At 39.3% G+C, this 17,407-nt stretch overlaps 1 protein-coding gene across 4 annotated transcripts in view; it reads left to right on the forward strand.

Moving 5' to 3' along the window:
* STK32B (serine/threonine kinase 32B) overlaps window positions 1-17,407 on the forward strand; it is a 174,937-nt gene that overhangs the window by 120,948 nt on the left and 36,582 nt on the right. For all 4 annotated transcript variants that reach the window (XM_042808428.1, XM_042808431.1, XM_042808432.1 and 1 more), the window contains one exon: window positions 5,713-5,802. In XM_042808428.1, the coding sequence (XP_042664362.1) occupies window positions 5,713-5,802 (90 nt within the window). The remainder of the gene's footprint in view (window positions 1-5,712; window positions 5,803-17,407) is intronic.

Here is a 17,407-nt window from a genome sequence, read left to right on the forward strand (position 1 = left end):
GTTCATTGCCTTTTTTTCAGAGATCATAATATTATTTCTATAGCTATTTGGTAGCATCATTGATATTAACATTTCTGGTCATTCTGCAGAAATCATGAGGGTCTACTTTGGCATCCAAGTTTTGCATTGTGCAGAGTGACCACACCATTGTTACACTCTGCAGGAAATTTGCAACAGTTTGATTTCCTCTCAGGCAAGTTTTTCAGGACATAGTTTCATAAGACCCAGCAAAGTCCCTCCTTCATTTACCATGGAATAACTCCCTGGTGGGTCAGACCCAAGACCTTGAATGGTATTTTGTCACAATCAATGTCAAGGGGAGATGCTATTCATGGAGTGTGCTCTTTGCCACTTGGTCACCTCATGCTTTAGTGTTTTCTATCACCCACAGTTTTTGTAATAGGATATTAGAGTATGTCTGTATATTCTCTTTAGAATCTGGATGAATCTTTATTAATGAGTTGGTCTACTGCCTCTTCGAAGCTGCTGCTGTTATTGGCCTCTACAACCTCCAAGTTGTAGGAATTCACCATCCTTCGTGAAAGAAAAGTGTTTTCTTTTATGTGTTGTGAAACATTCTTCTTTCAAAAAAAACATCTTCTACATCTAGAATTGCAGTATTTGGTGAATAATAGCTTACAATCACAATCCTCATGATATTCAAAAACTCCTTCAGCACTCTCCTGTCAGCTGAAGAGACTCAGCCATTTTAGTTTCTTATAAGGCACTTCTCCAGTCCTTTTGTCCCTCTCTCTTGCCATAGATATTGTTACAAATATGCAGGCTTTCAGTTTCAGAGCAGAAGAGTTTCCTATCTCCAAGAGTCTCCAAAAAGTCAATGACAGAGCAGGATATAAAATGAGACAAGTTTTTGTGGTACTTGCCCCACATACTCACCCAACATACAACCTTTTGTGACTGGGACATTTCCTGAGCTAGATATGGTTTTCACACATTTAATAACTTTCAGTGGTCTTTTCCATGGTCTTTTCTGTTGCTTCCTTTAGTGGAGGGAACTTTTAACATCCTTAACATCTTGTGCAAAGTGGTCCTTAACTTAAACAGAGATTATGTGAAGACTCTATCTGTTCATTCTGAAGTTGCTACCTGCTAATTGCACTGAATGCCTCCTACTTCTAGCCTTGAAACTGTTTCATGGTGGTTCAACATATTGAAATCACAGACCTAATATTTCACTCTTAGACTTAACAGGGATAATTATATTTTATCAAGTTTGTGGGTTTTTTAGACTGGCTTTTTGCATCTGTTAGTGATAATTTTACTCAGTAATAATTTCTCTTATGAGAAAGGCAGATTTAAGCTGTCATTTGTATGTACCTTATTATATATGATTATATTGGTTTATGTTCATCAAAGTTTTCCTTAAAACTCTGTTTCCTTGATTACATGAGAATCTTAGCTCTCATTTGAAAACTAACATCAAAATTGAAAGATGCATCTAATGAGAAATCTTGGTCTTAAAACCAGAAATTATTTCAAAAACCCCACCCATAAATTCAGTATTTTGATCCCTGATATTAATTTCTGAACAGAACTGGCAACATTATTACTGTATAGTGATTTCTGGGAGACAGAAACTCTCCACTACAGATATACCTGGTGTGTCTGAACTAGTGCTGGTCATTATCATACCCACAGGCCATTTTCAGGGACTGTATCTCATTTAACACTCCAATGCTGATTAACAAGATGAATGTTCTCAGCATAATTCATCCACCTGAAGCTATCTACAATTTGAAAATAAATTTGAAACTTTTATATCCCTATATGGTCATTAAACAGCCTATCGTTCTGAAATTCACAGCCTCGCTGAACCCATCTATAGCGTAGAATAAGGTTTCTAACAATCTCCCTGATGATAAGTGGCAGACTACCAAGTCATGCCAGGTTCACGTGGATATGAGTATATGCTCTTGTACAGAGTACAGATGAACCCAGAGAGAGGCTTTTAAAATTGTTCATAGGGTTTGACCTTCTGAGGGCAAACCATATATGAATTTGCTCCAAAATGTTACTGTGTTGAGATTTCAGCTCTGATGCATGCTGAATTTGTGGCATTAACTCCAGTTTGGCATTTCTTCTCTCTGCCCTCTCATTCACCCCTTTGGTTCCAGACAATGAGGTTTGAATTCATGTACATTTTCCTCTGCTAAATGTTAGCCAGCCAGCCTCAGCCACCTTTCAGGACGTGTTTTAATAGTCATTATGAATTGTGTAAAAATTAAATAATAGTCCAAATAAAGATTATTTGCTGGTTACCTCGGATACTGGGTTTTCAGGCCATGTGGAAAAGTGAGGCATAAAAGCCACAGAGCATTTCTGAAGTGCATGCATAAAGCTTCTTAAAGTCATACACTGTGCTATAGGTATTAACTTGCAAATTTTCCCTGTTAAAGCCTTAACTGGAAGTTGACTGTAGGAATGCAGTTTTGGAAACAATTTCCACTGAGCTACTTTCTGCTTGCAATGTACGTGTTGGCCTATGTGAAATCTGTGCAGTCTGTGATGATCTGAAAAAGTCACTTTGCAGAGTCAGAGGAATGTGGTCATTTGTCTTTTCTTCCCTTCTCTCCACCATCATCTTATTATCATATGGATTCATATAGCCATTGGGATTAAGCAAGAGCTCTTTTCCTGTGATACCTGAATTTAGTTAGGTACTGATGAATCTGTTATTTACTGCTTTGCTTCACAGCTCTTAAAAGCTAAACCAAAGTGTCACTGACGTACTGCTTAGTTCAATATTGTACCAGGGTAAAAACTAGATTTTGACATTTATTTATTCACAATAATATCCAGAAAGAGAGATCAAGTACAAACTGTGAAGCTCAGATGATAAAAAGTTCCCATGAACTGAAATTTTGGAAACAGTATGAAGTAGCTGGTATCCCAGCATATTTACTGCAGCAATAGCAAACTTTCCTTTTCCTATATGCAACAGTTGCAGTAAAAAGATGTCAGAGAGGCTGATTAGGAAGACTCCTATAGAGAATAGGGGTCTAACTGTCTCTTGAAATATTCACACTAGGAATTAAAAACTTTTTTAAAACAAACAAAAAAACCCCCACAAACAAATAAATCACTAGGCTTAAAAGAGTTGAAACCATTCAGGGGTGCGTGCAGGCAGGCAGAGCTCAACCTCAACATCCCTCCAGCCCTCCTCCACTGCCAACAGGCACAGAGGGTTTACTCCCCACCATCCCCACTGTGACTTGGTTCCAGACACAGCCTCTCTCCATGCCCCCAGCTCCCACCAGCTGCTGGGTGCAACTCCTGCAGCAGCACAGCCGTCCGCCAGCCCATGGGACACCTTGCTTTCCCTCCATAGCCAGTTAGCAGCCCTCTGAGCAGTGGGGTGACCCTCTGATGGGGAAGAGCAAAGGTAGAGTTTTTCCAGCAGTACAGACACGGCTCTGCTGTTCCCTGCTGTATGTACAGGAGCTGCCCATTGCTGCTCTATCGGCAGCAGGATGAAGAGGAGCTATACAGAACCTGTCTTCCCAATCCATCCCTTACCTTGCAGTAAAGCATTTTTAAGATAAACCATCAACCAGTGTATACAACATTTCACATGTGCTATTTTGATTTTGTTAAATGAAAAGAAATCTAATAAAAGGGAGAGAAAACAATACACTGCAGGAGAGGCAATTTTCATTACAAATCAACTATTTGAATCAGTCTGAATGGATATTATGTGATAGGTGTTCTGCAGCAGTCTATCGTGCTGGCACTCTAATAGGGAGCATCACTTACAATGCTGTCATTTAAATGACAGAACTTAATATTTATCTGTCAAAAAAAGATAAAGTATTAGTCTGCCGAGATCCTTGCATCTTTTCATTCCTCAGTGTACATGGAATTGCTTAAAACTACTGCCATGAGGTGGCTGTATGTGGTTCAATTATCATTTTCAAGAAGCCTTCTGCCATGGTGTTTTATTACTGCAGAAATAAACTGCAAACATGTTATGCTCCAGCCATCAGGAAGAAGGAATACCACTTTGAAATCTGACGGCAGGCTGGGCTGTGAACACTTATTCTTGTTATGGCAGCCTAACACCTCCTGCCCCTTATAAAGTGATGGCTTTCGTCTGCTCACAGTTTTTCATCTGCTATGTGCAGACGTCTTCCTGGGCTGGGTGCCTCAGAAAGAAAGTGTTGATAAAATGTAAGCAGTTTTTTTGAGAAAAGCGCAGAAAACATGCAAACAATTTAATCAAAAACTTTTACTGTGTCACCCATTTGCAGAAATAGCTTTCAGTTTAGCAGTGGATGTGCCTTCTTCCTTCTTCCCTTCAAAAACAGCTCCGATGTGACCAAATTAGGGGCCTCTGAAAATTTCAGCTCACACTTGTAGCTGCAGACTTGTTGGAGGTTGGCAGATACATCTCCTGCAGACTTTGAGCAGGATCTAGCTTAGACTGTCAGAGCAGCATAATCTTTTGTTGAGACTGCTGTTCCTCCATCAGGCACCACAGTATTGTTCAACATCAGTCATTTGTTACGCTCTTTTCATCTTTGTCAGCAAACACAGGAACAACCTCCCTCACTTAATAACTGCATCATGCCCAAAGCCTGCTCCATTCTATGGACTGAATGAGGTTGAGATCTTGAAAAAAAAAAAAAAAAAAAATCACAGGAACCTGTCACTCAAGACTTTAGTTCAACACATGATATATTAATCCTGATCTGAGTGCAGAGCTAAACCGGGGAAGAGAATACCTTTCCGTGTACTCTGTCCTCCACAATGGCACTGCCAGATGTAATCACAGAGAGCATAATATCTGCATTATTCCACAGTATAAAACTAGTCCTTAAGAGGAAATTCAAAACCTAACAGAAGACTTATAAAATTGAAAGTCTGAAGACTTTCAGGCTGGATTTATATTCTGTTTACCTGACTATGGCAAGCCAGGATTAACAACTATTGCTTCACTGTGGTGGAGAAATTTAACCTATGCTTGTTGTAAACTACCCCAGGAAAATAGTAATGACAGCAGGTTTGGGCCATCCAGCCTGATTAGTTCAGTTTAAATCAGCTGTCTGGCTAGTCAGGCAGCAAGTCCTCAGGCTGACTTCTGTCACTTATCTTTCATCTTGCATACTGCTGTCAAATGAGTGATCATCTGGGACCTGCTGCTGCTACATACACGTTCTTCTGCTACCATGGATCTAATTTTATAGTTATTCTATGATAAAAATACCCTTTTTCTTCTCAGCTTCCTTTTTGCCCTGAGGAGACTCAGAAAAAGCCAGGCTGATAGTAACCTCCAGTGGATGTGATAGCAGACAGATGTCACAAATACCTGAGATTGTGAGGGGTGCTCTAGGTGGAGATAAGGAGAGGTAGATTTCACACATAGCTTCACGTGCTGCTTGTGCCTGTTACTGCTCTGAAAAAACAGTTACTGTTCTTAACGTCCACAGCAGGGGAAGGTTCAGAGGTGATCAGTAATAAAGGTTCAGCACTGTGAACAGGTAGTAGATGCAAATGTACAAGAAAAGTATTCTATCACTTTTCTGCCAATATGATTTTTCTAATTATGAGTAACATTTAATAGCAAGTTTCCATGAATTGTTATGAATCTTTCCAATTTAATTTCTTTCCATTATCACTTAAATGTTAAACAGAGGGAGGAATATTTTTATGATGTGCTATTTTAACTTCTGTTTTTACTTTGTGTAATTGCAGGACATGTTCACATCACTGACTTTAACATAGCAACCATAGTGAAAGGCTCAGAAAAAGCTTCTTCTATGGCTGGCACAAAACCCTATATGGGTAAGTTTTCAAGACCATTTTAAAAATGTAAGAAAAGTCACATATTAAGATTGACTAATGGTATATTAAAAGTACTTTAAGTTGCAAATGCATATAGTAAATATGATCAACTTCTCTTTTTTTTTGACAGTATATATGTGTTAGCAGTGAAAAACATTGGAGATGGAGGGACTGGGCAGGAGCTTGGTTCTAGTCAGGTTCCATTTGGTTTTGTGAAGCAAATTCAGGAGAATTTCAACTGTGTTACTTCCTGAAAACCCCCACACCTGGAGACAATAATATATGATTATATTTGCACCACTGTGGCAATGATCTAGCAGAGAACATGGAATGTGAGCTTAAAAGTATATAGGCACATCCTTAATTGCTTTGCTATGATGAGTTCCTCAAAAATGTGTCGGTTTAAAATTAAAGCTGTATGTAACTTACCACTTAAGTGTTTGCCCTATGGCTTTTAGGGGCATTTTATATGTTTTATTTATGTATTTTAAATGCATAGATAGATTGAAGGCTGGGAGAGTAAAACTCAGTTCACCTGTCCTCATGTGTCTAAAAATTAAGCATCTTGGCTAAGTTAATAATTCAAACTTCCCCTGGAGCTGAAGGACAGTAGGCATATCCTGAAGGTCATTTGTCTCACCAGTTAGTCTAGCTTCAATGACTAGGAATAAGTGTAATTTGTCCTATTTGTGGCTTCCTACACATCTGCTGTTTTAATTTTGTCTGTAGACGGAATTGTCATTGCCTGAGGAGCTGACTAGTTTAAGACTAAATATATTTGGGTTCTGGAAACCATACTAACAGATATGTGTGTTTCCAAGAGACTTTCTCTCGCAGACATGCTCAGACTACATCTAACACCCATGCAGTGGTAAAATATCAGTAAACGATCATATTATGAAAATGTCATTCAGGGATCCAAAGGCCACTGAGTCACCACACTTCTGCATATTAGAATTACAGAATCATAAAATGGTTTGGGTTGGAAGGGACGTTAAAGATCATCTTTTTCCAACCCCCCTGCCACGGGCAGGGACACCTTCCACTAGACCAGGGTGCTCCCAGCCCCGTCCAACCTGGCCTTGAACCCTTCTAGGGAAGGGGCAGCCACAGCTTCTCTGGGCAACCTGTGCCAGTGCCTCACCACCCTCACAGTCAAGAACTTGCTCCTTATATCTAATCTAAATCTATCTTCTTTTGTTTAAATCCATTACCCCGTGTCCTATCACTACACGCCCTTGTAAAAAGTCCCTCTCCAGCCTTACTGTAGGCCCCCTTTAAATACTGGAAGGCCACTATAAGGCCTTCCTGAAGCCTTCTCTTCCCCAGGCTGAACAACCCCAACTCTCTCAGACTGTCATCACATCACGTGGTCTCATCTGGACTCACTCGAGCAGGTCCAAGTCCTTCTTATGTTGAGAACCCCTAGAGCTGCACGCAGCACTCCGGGTGAGATCTTACAAGATCAGAGTAGAGGGGGAGAATCACACTTCTCTTAGTGAAACCCAGGATACAGTTGTCTTTCTAGGCTGTGAGTGCACACTGCTGGCTCACAGTCAATCTTCCATCCACTAATACCCCCAAGTCCTTCTCTGCAGGCCTGCTCTCAATCCACTCAACACCCAACCTGTATTTGTGCTTGGGATTGCCTCAGCCCATGTGCAGGACCTTTATACTTGGCCTTGTGGAACTTCATAAGGTTTGCACAGACCCACCTATCAAGCCTGCCAAAGTCCCTCTGGATGGCATAAAAGCATGGGTGGAGTAAAAGCATGAGCCCAAGAAATAGGAATTGACACTTATGTTTTTCACAGCACAAAGAACACTGTACCAACCTGCACATGAAGCAGTCAGGCATCTGCAAGATGCCTCCATACCAGCTGTATGCCTGTGTCAGAGCAGTCCCAGGCACTGGAGCAGAGTTGTATTTTCAGATAAAATGTGATTTTGTCATGAATCAACAGTTAGCAGGGGCTGGAGCCCATTGCCCCTGAGCAGCTTGTGCAAAGCTGTCCTGTTTGGGCTGTTAATAGGTTACAATAGCATGTGTGTGAGCAGACTGTGCCACTTGGGCTCAGGACCAGTGCACCAACCTGATGCTTGTTAGCTTACTCTTATAAATGTACTGAAAACATACCAAGAAACATTTTATGTAGTCCTGACTCAAGCATCTTATTTATGCAGAGGAGTGAGGTTTTAGATTAAAATTTCTTCAGCATTTTGTATTTGTTAGCTTTAGTTGAGTGTCTAGTTCAGTGTCGCTACTTAGATGAGATGGCCAACACTGCACAGGCATGGGATATAGAGCATTAGGAGATCAAGTCTGCATAAGCCGGTACCTGAGTGTCTGATGTTGCACCACAGGTTCCCTATTCATTGTAGTGAAAAGAGAGGGGAAGGGATGCTGTAACCTCACACCAACAGCTTTAGTTTAAAAAGATCTTGCCTGAGCACTTCTGCCAATATGTGGTAGGTTTATTTACAAAAAAATACAATAATAAAACCTATAACAACAAAAACTCAGAAAAAAAGCATTTTTTTTGTCTACAATAAATTTTACTTTCCCCTGACACATGCAGAAATAAAGCTGTACAACCGACATGTGAAACTAACTGCATTCACAGAAGTGCCCTTACATACATGATGACTGAAATGTTAAAAGATTTCAACAATTTTTATGTGGTAATTTTGCATTTCTATGAAAAGCTTATTTCTCAGAGCTCACACATTCTGCTTAAATAGCTGACTAGAATGTTCTAGTAGCCACTGTCATTAGATGTGTAATTTCTTATTACATAGATTATTCAAAAATACCCTCAAAGAGTAGCCATTTTGCAGTTTTCCGTATTTAATTGTGATGATGACAGCAGACATAACAATAGAGTCTTTTCTGAGATTTAATTTGGTAGTCAATCAAAGACAGTTTTGATGGCCTTACATTTTTAATCTTGAAGCAGTTGCACAGTTTTACATTAGAAAGCATAATTATTATGAAAGCTGAAGAAAGCTGAGTACTTGCTTAGGGGTCAGTTAGCATTTTATCATCTGTCTGTCATAGTCTGAATGTGTGTAATGAAGAGATTGTCAGCTAATGATCAGAAGCAGACTAGTTAAAACAGCTGTACAAAAATGTGTGTGTGTATTCTTCAGATATTTTGCTGAGAGTTAACAGGAAACTTAGTGCCCTTTGGAGCACCTTTCAAACCATCTGCACACATCAGTGGACCACCACCACCTTAGTTCATTAGTGGTCTCTGTTTTTCTCTTTTCTGTGCTTTTCTCACAAGAAAAAAACCTAGCTTTTAACAACAGGAAGCACAGAAATCTGTAACGAGTGTCAAATACTGTGATTTGGTAGGTTAAAAATATGAAAAATGTCCCCATCTTTTTGGAATTCCTACCTTCCACCCCCACAAGGAGGAGTAACTTGTTCTTTGTGTAGCTGACATTTGCCAAGAAATGGTACAAGAAAGGAAATGTTGAGATTCATCTTAGAAAACATCTGTTTATTCTTCATCTATTTAATGTAGAGATGCTAAAGTCCTGTTCACCCTGCTTCAACTCTGTTTATGTCCTTTTCCACAGTACTCTCCATTTGCTAGTAAATTCCAGAGTCCTTGTATTTGGTAGGAAAATACTAAACTCCAGGATAGATTATGTCCTTTTATAGCCTTATTTTTTTGTAATCGCTCCTCAGTTTAGCATCACGGCCAATCATTTCTCTGACCCGTCTGAAGTGCCATAGACATCTGAGCCTCTTTGCCTTCTCAGGCAACTAAACAAGCTCCTGGAGTGTTCCTGTGAAAGCCGAAGCTGACCTTAGGAAGGAGGTAAACTATAGACCTGGAACAGGGGCAAGATAGGATAAGAGGACAGGATTTTACCTTTGCACACTAATAAACTGTTGCCTTGGTTCTTCTCAGCTCATGGAGCCATTCTGCCCTTCCTCCTCACACATCAGATCTCCCCCATATCCAACAGTCTCACAACAAGAAGAATCAGTACTAGAAAAATGCTCTCTTTCCCTTTATGAAGAGACTACAACACCATCCACCATCTTACTTTCTCCCCAGTGTGCCTTCCTCATCTCTTGGAAATGCAAAAATACTGCAAAAGCCACAAGTGCAGTCTTTGCTACTCAGAAAGAGTTGGAAGAGTCATCCTTGCATTTATTTGGAGCTGTAAGAAGGCAGGAAAGCTTTTTGAGCTGTAAAAATCCTCTGCTTCAGGTGAAAAGTGATGGGTGAGGATTCCCTGTGTCACAGCTTGGGTATCAAAGCTGCAGTAAACCTCAAATATTAAGTCTCACAGATATGGCCAGACGTTCATTGGTGCTGCTTTTTCTTCTAAGTGCATTGATTTCATCTCCTTTCCTCTTTTGGTTTACACCATTAATTTTGTGAACAATCATAAATTTAGTGAAATGCTACAAAGACTTTTCAGTTGCAGTGTCAAATTAAGAAAGTTTTGGGTTTGCTCCTGGTGGTTATTTAAGTCCGTATGATTTCTGGCTTTAACACTATATCAAAGACTTTCCATGTGGTTTCACTTAAGCCATTTAGACAATGAGAGAAATAGAAAAAAAAAATTTAGGAAGTTGGCTCTATGGTTGGTAGTAAGATTTCATTACCAGGAATTTAAACCACACTTTAACCTTGGTGTAACAAGACAAAATCACCTTCAAGCAAGGTACTTGCTGCACACCAGAACCAAGGAATCTTAGTGGTTCATGTAAAACATACCTTATGCTATGCTGGCTTTCATGGTGATGAAGGTATAAGATGCAATGAAACCTTTCCCCCCTCTTGGAGATTTATAAAGGCTTACTCCCATATGGATCCTGTTATGTGTAATCAGATATGAGGGCACTCTACAGCCTTTCCTTTAGTAGAGGTACTTATAGGATTTCTCACTTCTTCCAATGGCCAATTCAAGAAAATAAACAGAAAAATGTTATCTCTAAAGCCTCAATTCCTATTTGAAATCTGATTGAAATAGGCTGAGAAATTGCTAGAATTTACTCACATGCAGCATAACTGCATAAAACTGGTATCCAGGAAAAAACACAGTGAATTGATATTTTGTTGTAAAACTGCACTAGCTGTTCTGATTAAGATACCTATCTTGTAATGCTAGCATGGTGTGAGTCAGCTTCTACAGCCTTTGCTTAATCCCATTTCACATTAGCCTCTTTGCCCCTAAGTCTTTCTCAGCCCGAATTTTTCCCCGCCTATTTCCCTACTTACTAAATGGTTACACAGAATGCAATGTATCTGAACCTGAATCTTGCTCTAGAAACCCTGGTAATTTTTCTACCTTCTCCCTTCCCAGCTGATTAATTCAGACAAGTGAAATACCTGCCACATACAGGCAACAAAAACATGGACAACAGTGAATCTGAAAGGAACAAGGCCAACAGCCTGGTGAGACAAGCTACTTCCAGCTGCTTCTGCAGTTTTACTTCTCGAAGCCATTGACCTGAAATGCTGAAGTGAAATCAGGTTCTTAGTGTTTAGGGCGTGTTCAGAGTTTCTGTCTCATACTGTTCAGACAGCTGCAGTTGTGAAATACGATGTGTGCCTTAAGCTGGTTTAGGAAACTTGTGTGTCACCCAAGCGTGTTTTTTTCATTACAAATACACTGCTTAAACCTTCTGCAACACCTGTGATTGAGGGTCTTGTGAAAGGTCTTATTGTAGGAATAGTTTTTGAAAACTCATAAGTTTTTAGGCTGTCATCCTACACTGGCAAGCAATGCAAAATGTCCTTTGAGACCTCGATGACTTTTGGCAGGCATGTCTGCAGCCAACAAACCAACACAAGCACTTGTGGAGAGCCCTCTCCATTCTGTACTGGGATGTGGACCAGGAAAACCAGTGCAGGGCAGGACATGGTCCCTGGCAGCAGCCTGTGCCTGGGTTATTCAGCTGTAGCTTTATTCCTTTCTTCCTATTCACTAGGCTTCTTGTGTTTAAAGAAAGCGTGCATTTGCCTGGTTGGAAGCACCTTTGTAAGGGTTTTCCATTTTCAACACTGTTCCACCTTTAAGAGAAAAAAAAAATAAAAAATGTTTCTTATATTGGTCCCTCATGCAGGCTGCAAGAAATATGCTCATGTCTCAGAGAATGTGCTCTGGACTGGGTAGCCACTTGCAGTAGTGGCCCTCTCCACTTGCAACACATTGGTCAACTACAAAACAAAATATTAAATGTTAAAAAAATAGCTAGAAAGCATTACTGACAATGTCTTTTGTTTATTGCTCACTCTGACATAATTTAGATGTATTTGAGTCCTACAGCCCATGCTTTTTACTCACTGAAATATATCCTTTTTGAATGATCAATTTCCATACATCTGTATATTATTTGCGAGTGTTGCAAAAACTTCCATTCACAGGTTATAAATTTGGGGGATTTAGGGTTTGTTTGCTTTTTTTTTTTTTTTTTTTTCTGTTTCTGGTGGTAGGAGTGTTAAGGGAGTTAGATAGGGAAGCTTCATGGTTTTCTTCAGCAGAGGCTGAAGTTATCCGAATAATGCACCATGACTTTATTTCAAATCAAACCAATAAAATACATTTTATCATATAAATACACCTGACAAAAATCCAAAGCCAATAAAATCAGCCATAAGTTATGTGCAAAGTTTCAGCTTCTTATCTCAGGTTTTCACAGCTCCTTTCATAGGTTGCTGTCACAGTGAAGAATGTCTGTACGCCTGAGATTACCAGAGGAGTGTGGATTTACAGAGGTCCACTGAACTCCTGAGATGTATGAGTCATCCATATTTATTAATTAATACTGTGAGAGTACTGCTGGAGTCAGAGGAAAGATAGTGGATGTCCTGATATCAACCTTACAGGTAAAATAAAAATATCCTGTAGGGCTAAATTTGTTCCTGATGTAGTTACAATATAGCAGGGACAAATTTGGAGTTGGGTTTTCAAAGATGTTCAAACTTGGTCTTCCTTGCACTCATACTAAACAGTGATCTGAAATTAAATAGTGCTTTGCAGCTTGTTGCTTTTTTAGTTAAAGAAGTGTTTAGGTTTTTAAAAATCCCACCCTTTTCCTTCCGAGGGTTTGACTGCCTGTCTACAGAGTTTCACTGGTGATACCACTACCTGCCCTTTTGATGCCAGGGAAACATCATGATGCCAGCACGAGCTGGGAGGCTTCTCTTTGTTCTGATAAGCCAGGACTGAGAGTGGAACATGTGAGGCTTTGTGGTGCTGAAATATATACTTGCTGTACTGATGGAGTTTTCATCGTGTGCTAGGAGCACCGCAGCTGAGCGGATTAAGCACTGAGCTGCGAGTGGGTATTCAGGTTTTGGCACTGCTCTGGCTTTAATGAGTAGGCACACAAGCAGCTGAAAAACCTCAGGAGATCAGGAAAGAAGTTACTGTCTCCAGCTGCTTTTCACCTCTCTGTGCTCTCTGACCTGCTACCGTCCTTTGAGATCTTCCAGAAAAACTGCTAATACAGTCATTTATTTGACTATTTCAGTCAAAAAAAAACCCACACTGAGTTCAAGTGGTAGTTTTGGTTTGGAATTTTTTTTTTTTTTTCACCTGCCTGAAAGGGCCTGATCTGATACAGAGCTCTGCAGGCAGATCTGAGGGAGAAGAGACTTCCAGCAGCGGTGGCAGACGGCAACACGGGGACTTCCAGCAGCCCCGTGGGGCACTGGGGTCCCCTGCATAAGTCCTGGTCTTTGGTCAAACCACACAATGGCCTCAGGATTTTGTGTGCATAAACTGATGCAAAGACAACTGCTAACCTGGAGTATTTGAGGCAGGAGTATGTAATAGTCCTTAATGTGTCAGGATACAATCTGTCCTGCGAATCCCCAGTTATCCCAACCAGTTCATTTCAGTACTGGGGCAGGTTGTCTGCTGTCCATACACTGGACCAATCTTCCCAACAGCAAAGGGATATTTTTTGGACACAACCCTTTCAACAAGTTGCTAGAAAAACTCACACTGCAGCCACTGTGAGCTCTTGGGTGGAATAAGGAAGGTACTTCTCTATAATTGCATATTCTGTAGGAGGAGACCATGACATGTTCATTGCTGCTGGGTTTTCTTCCAGTGGGGCTAGCCATTTGAGGTTGTTTCGCTGAGGCTGATCCAGGTGTTCAACCAGTAAGGGCTTCTCTGTGCAAACACAAGGGCAGAAAGTGGATTCTGTTCAGTGGTTGAGTAATGCAGAGGGTTTTATGAGGATAGCACACTGAATAAAGGCAGGAGAGGTTGTATAGGCATACTGCGAATTAATAAAGAATTCTAAATGCGGTATAGGTATTCAGGTAATAATTTCTAAAATATTTACTTTGAATAATTATATTAAATATGAATATTAAAACTATTGAGGTGAATTATGTGAATAAAGGTCAAAAATAAGTTACACTGCTATAACACTAGATCTCACACTGGAAAATTGCCGACCCATCATGGTCACGCTTTAAGCAGCACTTTGCCTTATACAATAGAAGTTAGCAGTTGGCTAGTGTAAAGCTCTGAGTCAGAAATCTGTCCATTATAATTTAGACCCTTTTACCACATAAGAAAGTAAACTGTAGGAGGTGAACGGATAGTTTACCAAGTCCACATATACATTCAAGGAGAGGAAATTTGTTTTATTCTGTTTTGCTCTTAAAACAGCTTCTACTTTAAGTAGAAGATGACTTGTCATCACTGTAGTTTGATTTCTGTTTTCTATTTAAACCATGACCGGGAAGAATTACTGATTTCTGAATTTACTTTTCAGAGGAAAGTGAAAATTAATATTTTCTCATCACTTTGCTGAGAACGCAGTTAATATTTTACTGAACCGTCTCAGTCCAAGGTTCTTAGAATATTATTTCAAAAGTCAAGTTCATTCCTTATTCAACTCAGTTTTCCATTACGCCTGATTCAGCAAGTTGAAGCCATGAATGTGTTATGTACATCAAGTCATTCACACATTTAAAATTTGGAAAGGTCTGTGCTTTTAACAGCTTATCCCATGCTAGTCAATCAAAATATTTTTTATACTGTGTGCATTGTATATATGTGTATCTATCTATTTATTTATATACATGCACACATACATATACACACACATATATTATATACATATATGTGTATATATACATACACATACGTATACACACACATTTATGCATAGTATTTATATGTATATATACTATGTATATATCTAGATATATATGTAGAGATATATATTTATATACCTATATAAATATACCTTTGGGGTTTTTTTGCAAGGTCAGGGACTAATATGAAGAAGGAGAATGATACCTGTCAACATGGTATCATGCTGAACCTCACTTAGTGACACTAGAATCTCTTTACTTCTCTATGAAATCTCAGGCATTGCAATAAAACACCTGCCACTGAGGTATATTTTACTACAACAACTGTGACGGAGTGTGTTGCTTTGCAACCCCTGCCATACACCACAAACCTTTGATTCCCCTTATTGACATAAGGACTCTGTTGAGATGCAAATAGACTACAGAAGGTGCTAGCTGGCCAACTGGAAAACTGATGTCAGCACTTTCGTTCTTGAAAAATGTTTTCAATATACCCGCCTGAACTTGAACATTCAAAACCCACTATGACTTTATTTTTTATTTTATTTTCAATTTGTCATATTAATAACATTGACTTGGGGCATTTTGTAGGAATTAATGACCAGATCTCATTGGCAACATTTAGCTATGCATGGACAATCAGCTCCTTACAGCTAATCAATCTTGCAAGACTCACTTGTAAGTTATTGCTTAAATATACTGATTTGTTAGTATGTAGTGAAGGCTACTTGAAGAAGAGTCTAATGTATTCATCTCACTTCACTTTCCCTCTCACCAATTTTGCAAAGTTTCAAAGCAGCCTATGGAAGTCGGTGATGCTTCAAAGTAATAGCTCTGTAAGCTTCTTAATCAACACTTGTCAGTCTCCTGGGTAGTGGTAGGCAAGTACACCAGGCGCTCTTTGATTAGCTTCTTGCTAAGGAAATAAAACTCAGATCAGTTCATCAGAAAAGAAATGTCACATTGTGCTATTTAGGATTCATATTAGAGCCACTCCAAGCTCTTAATTTTATGATTTAGTCTGATGAATTATCTTTATGATTAAACCAGTATGCTCGATCAAAAATAATAACAGCTATTCTTTGTGCCAATGATGCTAAGTGATAGACCTCAAATTGATTATTTTATCACAGATGGCATTTTCAAATTCACCATTGGGTACCAAGTTAAAATGACCTGAATTTCGGAGACCTGTAGCACTTATAGTTTAACTATGGAGTAGCCTATGTACAAAATGCTCTTCCAGTAGGAAGAAATAGTGAAAATCGGGTTCAGTGTTGTTTGCACTTATATTGATACTCTATTTTATTTAAAGCTCACGAATCGTACTGTTAGATATTGATAATCTTCCACAAATAGGGTGCATAATTACCAACTAGTTGAGTAAAATTTCAGTTTTGTACTTTATATTTTTTACAGATCTTTAGGGAAATAAGCATACAACATGAGATGCATCCTTTACATCATTTACACTGTAGATCATCTGACTGATATGACAATTGCACTGGGTAGTTATATATACAAATGAATTTGTCAGAAACTATTCTCTCATTCACAAGATTATTTGGAGCTCCAAATATGGCTAAACCCACAGAACAGAAGTATTGATATCCTGGGAAACCACTGCTTCTGAGACAGATGCAAGCTCACTAGATTTGCTTTCCTGTTCAATTTTTTATTAACTGTTCTCCAGTATGGTTTTGTTTTAAAGAGAAATAACCATTTATTTACTTCCTACAGCCTGCAGTGATATGATATTACTAGAAAGATACAGTGCGAAAGCATCAAAAGACGGAGCTCTGAAGAGGATTTATTTTAATGTATTGGACAAAAAAAATTAACTGTAAATAATGCATTTGGGACAACAAAGATGTGCACTGAAGCACACTTAATGCAGAACAAAGATGGGTTCGTTTTATGTCATTTTTCAAGAAAGCGAAGCAGATAAACAGTGAAAGCATAAAGGTATATTATTAAGAAAAAAAAATATAGATGTAGAGATGAAAAAAACAATCAGGGGATTTTTAGCTTGTCAAGTTGCTGAAATCAAATATCTGCATTTACTCATTACCATAGAAGACACAGAAACATTCCTGATTTTCTTGCTTGCCCTGTTAAAATTCCCAGCTAGGAATGACATTAGTTTTGAAATGCTCTGTCTTTGTAGTTATCAAAGCCTTGCGTGAAAGGTGTCAGATCACACTTCTGACACACATGAAGAGTAATCACCCAAACCAAAAGACTGGATTGCTTCTGAGATCCAGACTTTCAAAAGTCCCCAGTACTTTAGGTGACGGGTTTTCCAGGTGTCTGAGAGGAGGTGAAGAGCCCATGCAGTTCATGCATGATGACTGCCAAGAGGAAGAGGCTGTAAAGGTTCTGTTGAGACTTCTGGCCTTAGACGGCTTCATCACCCCACTCAGATTCACTGTGAGAAGGTGGTTGCTTGAGCTTCATTAGCATCACAGGACCGTAGGGTGATTCGGGAAATCACAAGTCTGCACTTCCAGGCT

Source organism: Tyto alba, unplaced genomic scaffold (assembly GCF_018691265.1).
Source record: "Tyto alba isolate M040663 unplaced genomic scaffold, T.alba_DEE_v4.0 Super-Scaffold_6, whole genome shotgun sequence".
In the NCBI taxonomy this organism is placed as follows: Eukaryota; Metazoa; Chordata; class Aves; order Strigiformes; family Tytonidae; genus Tyto; species Tyto alba.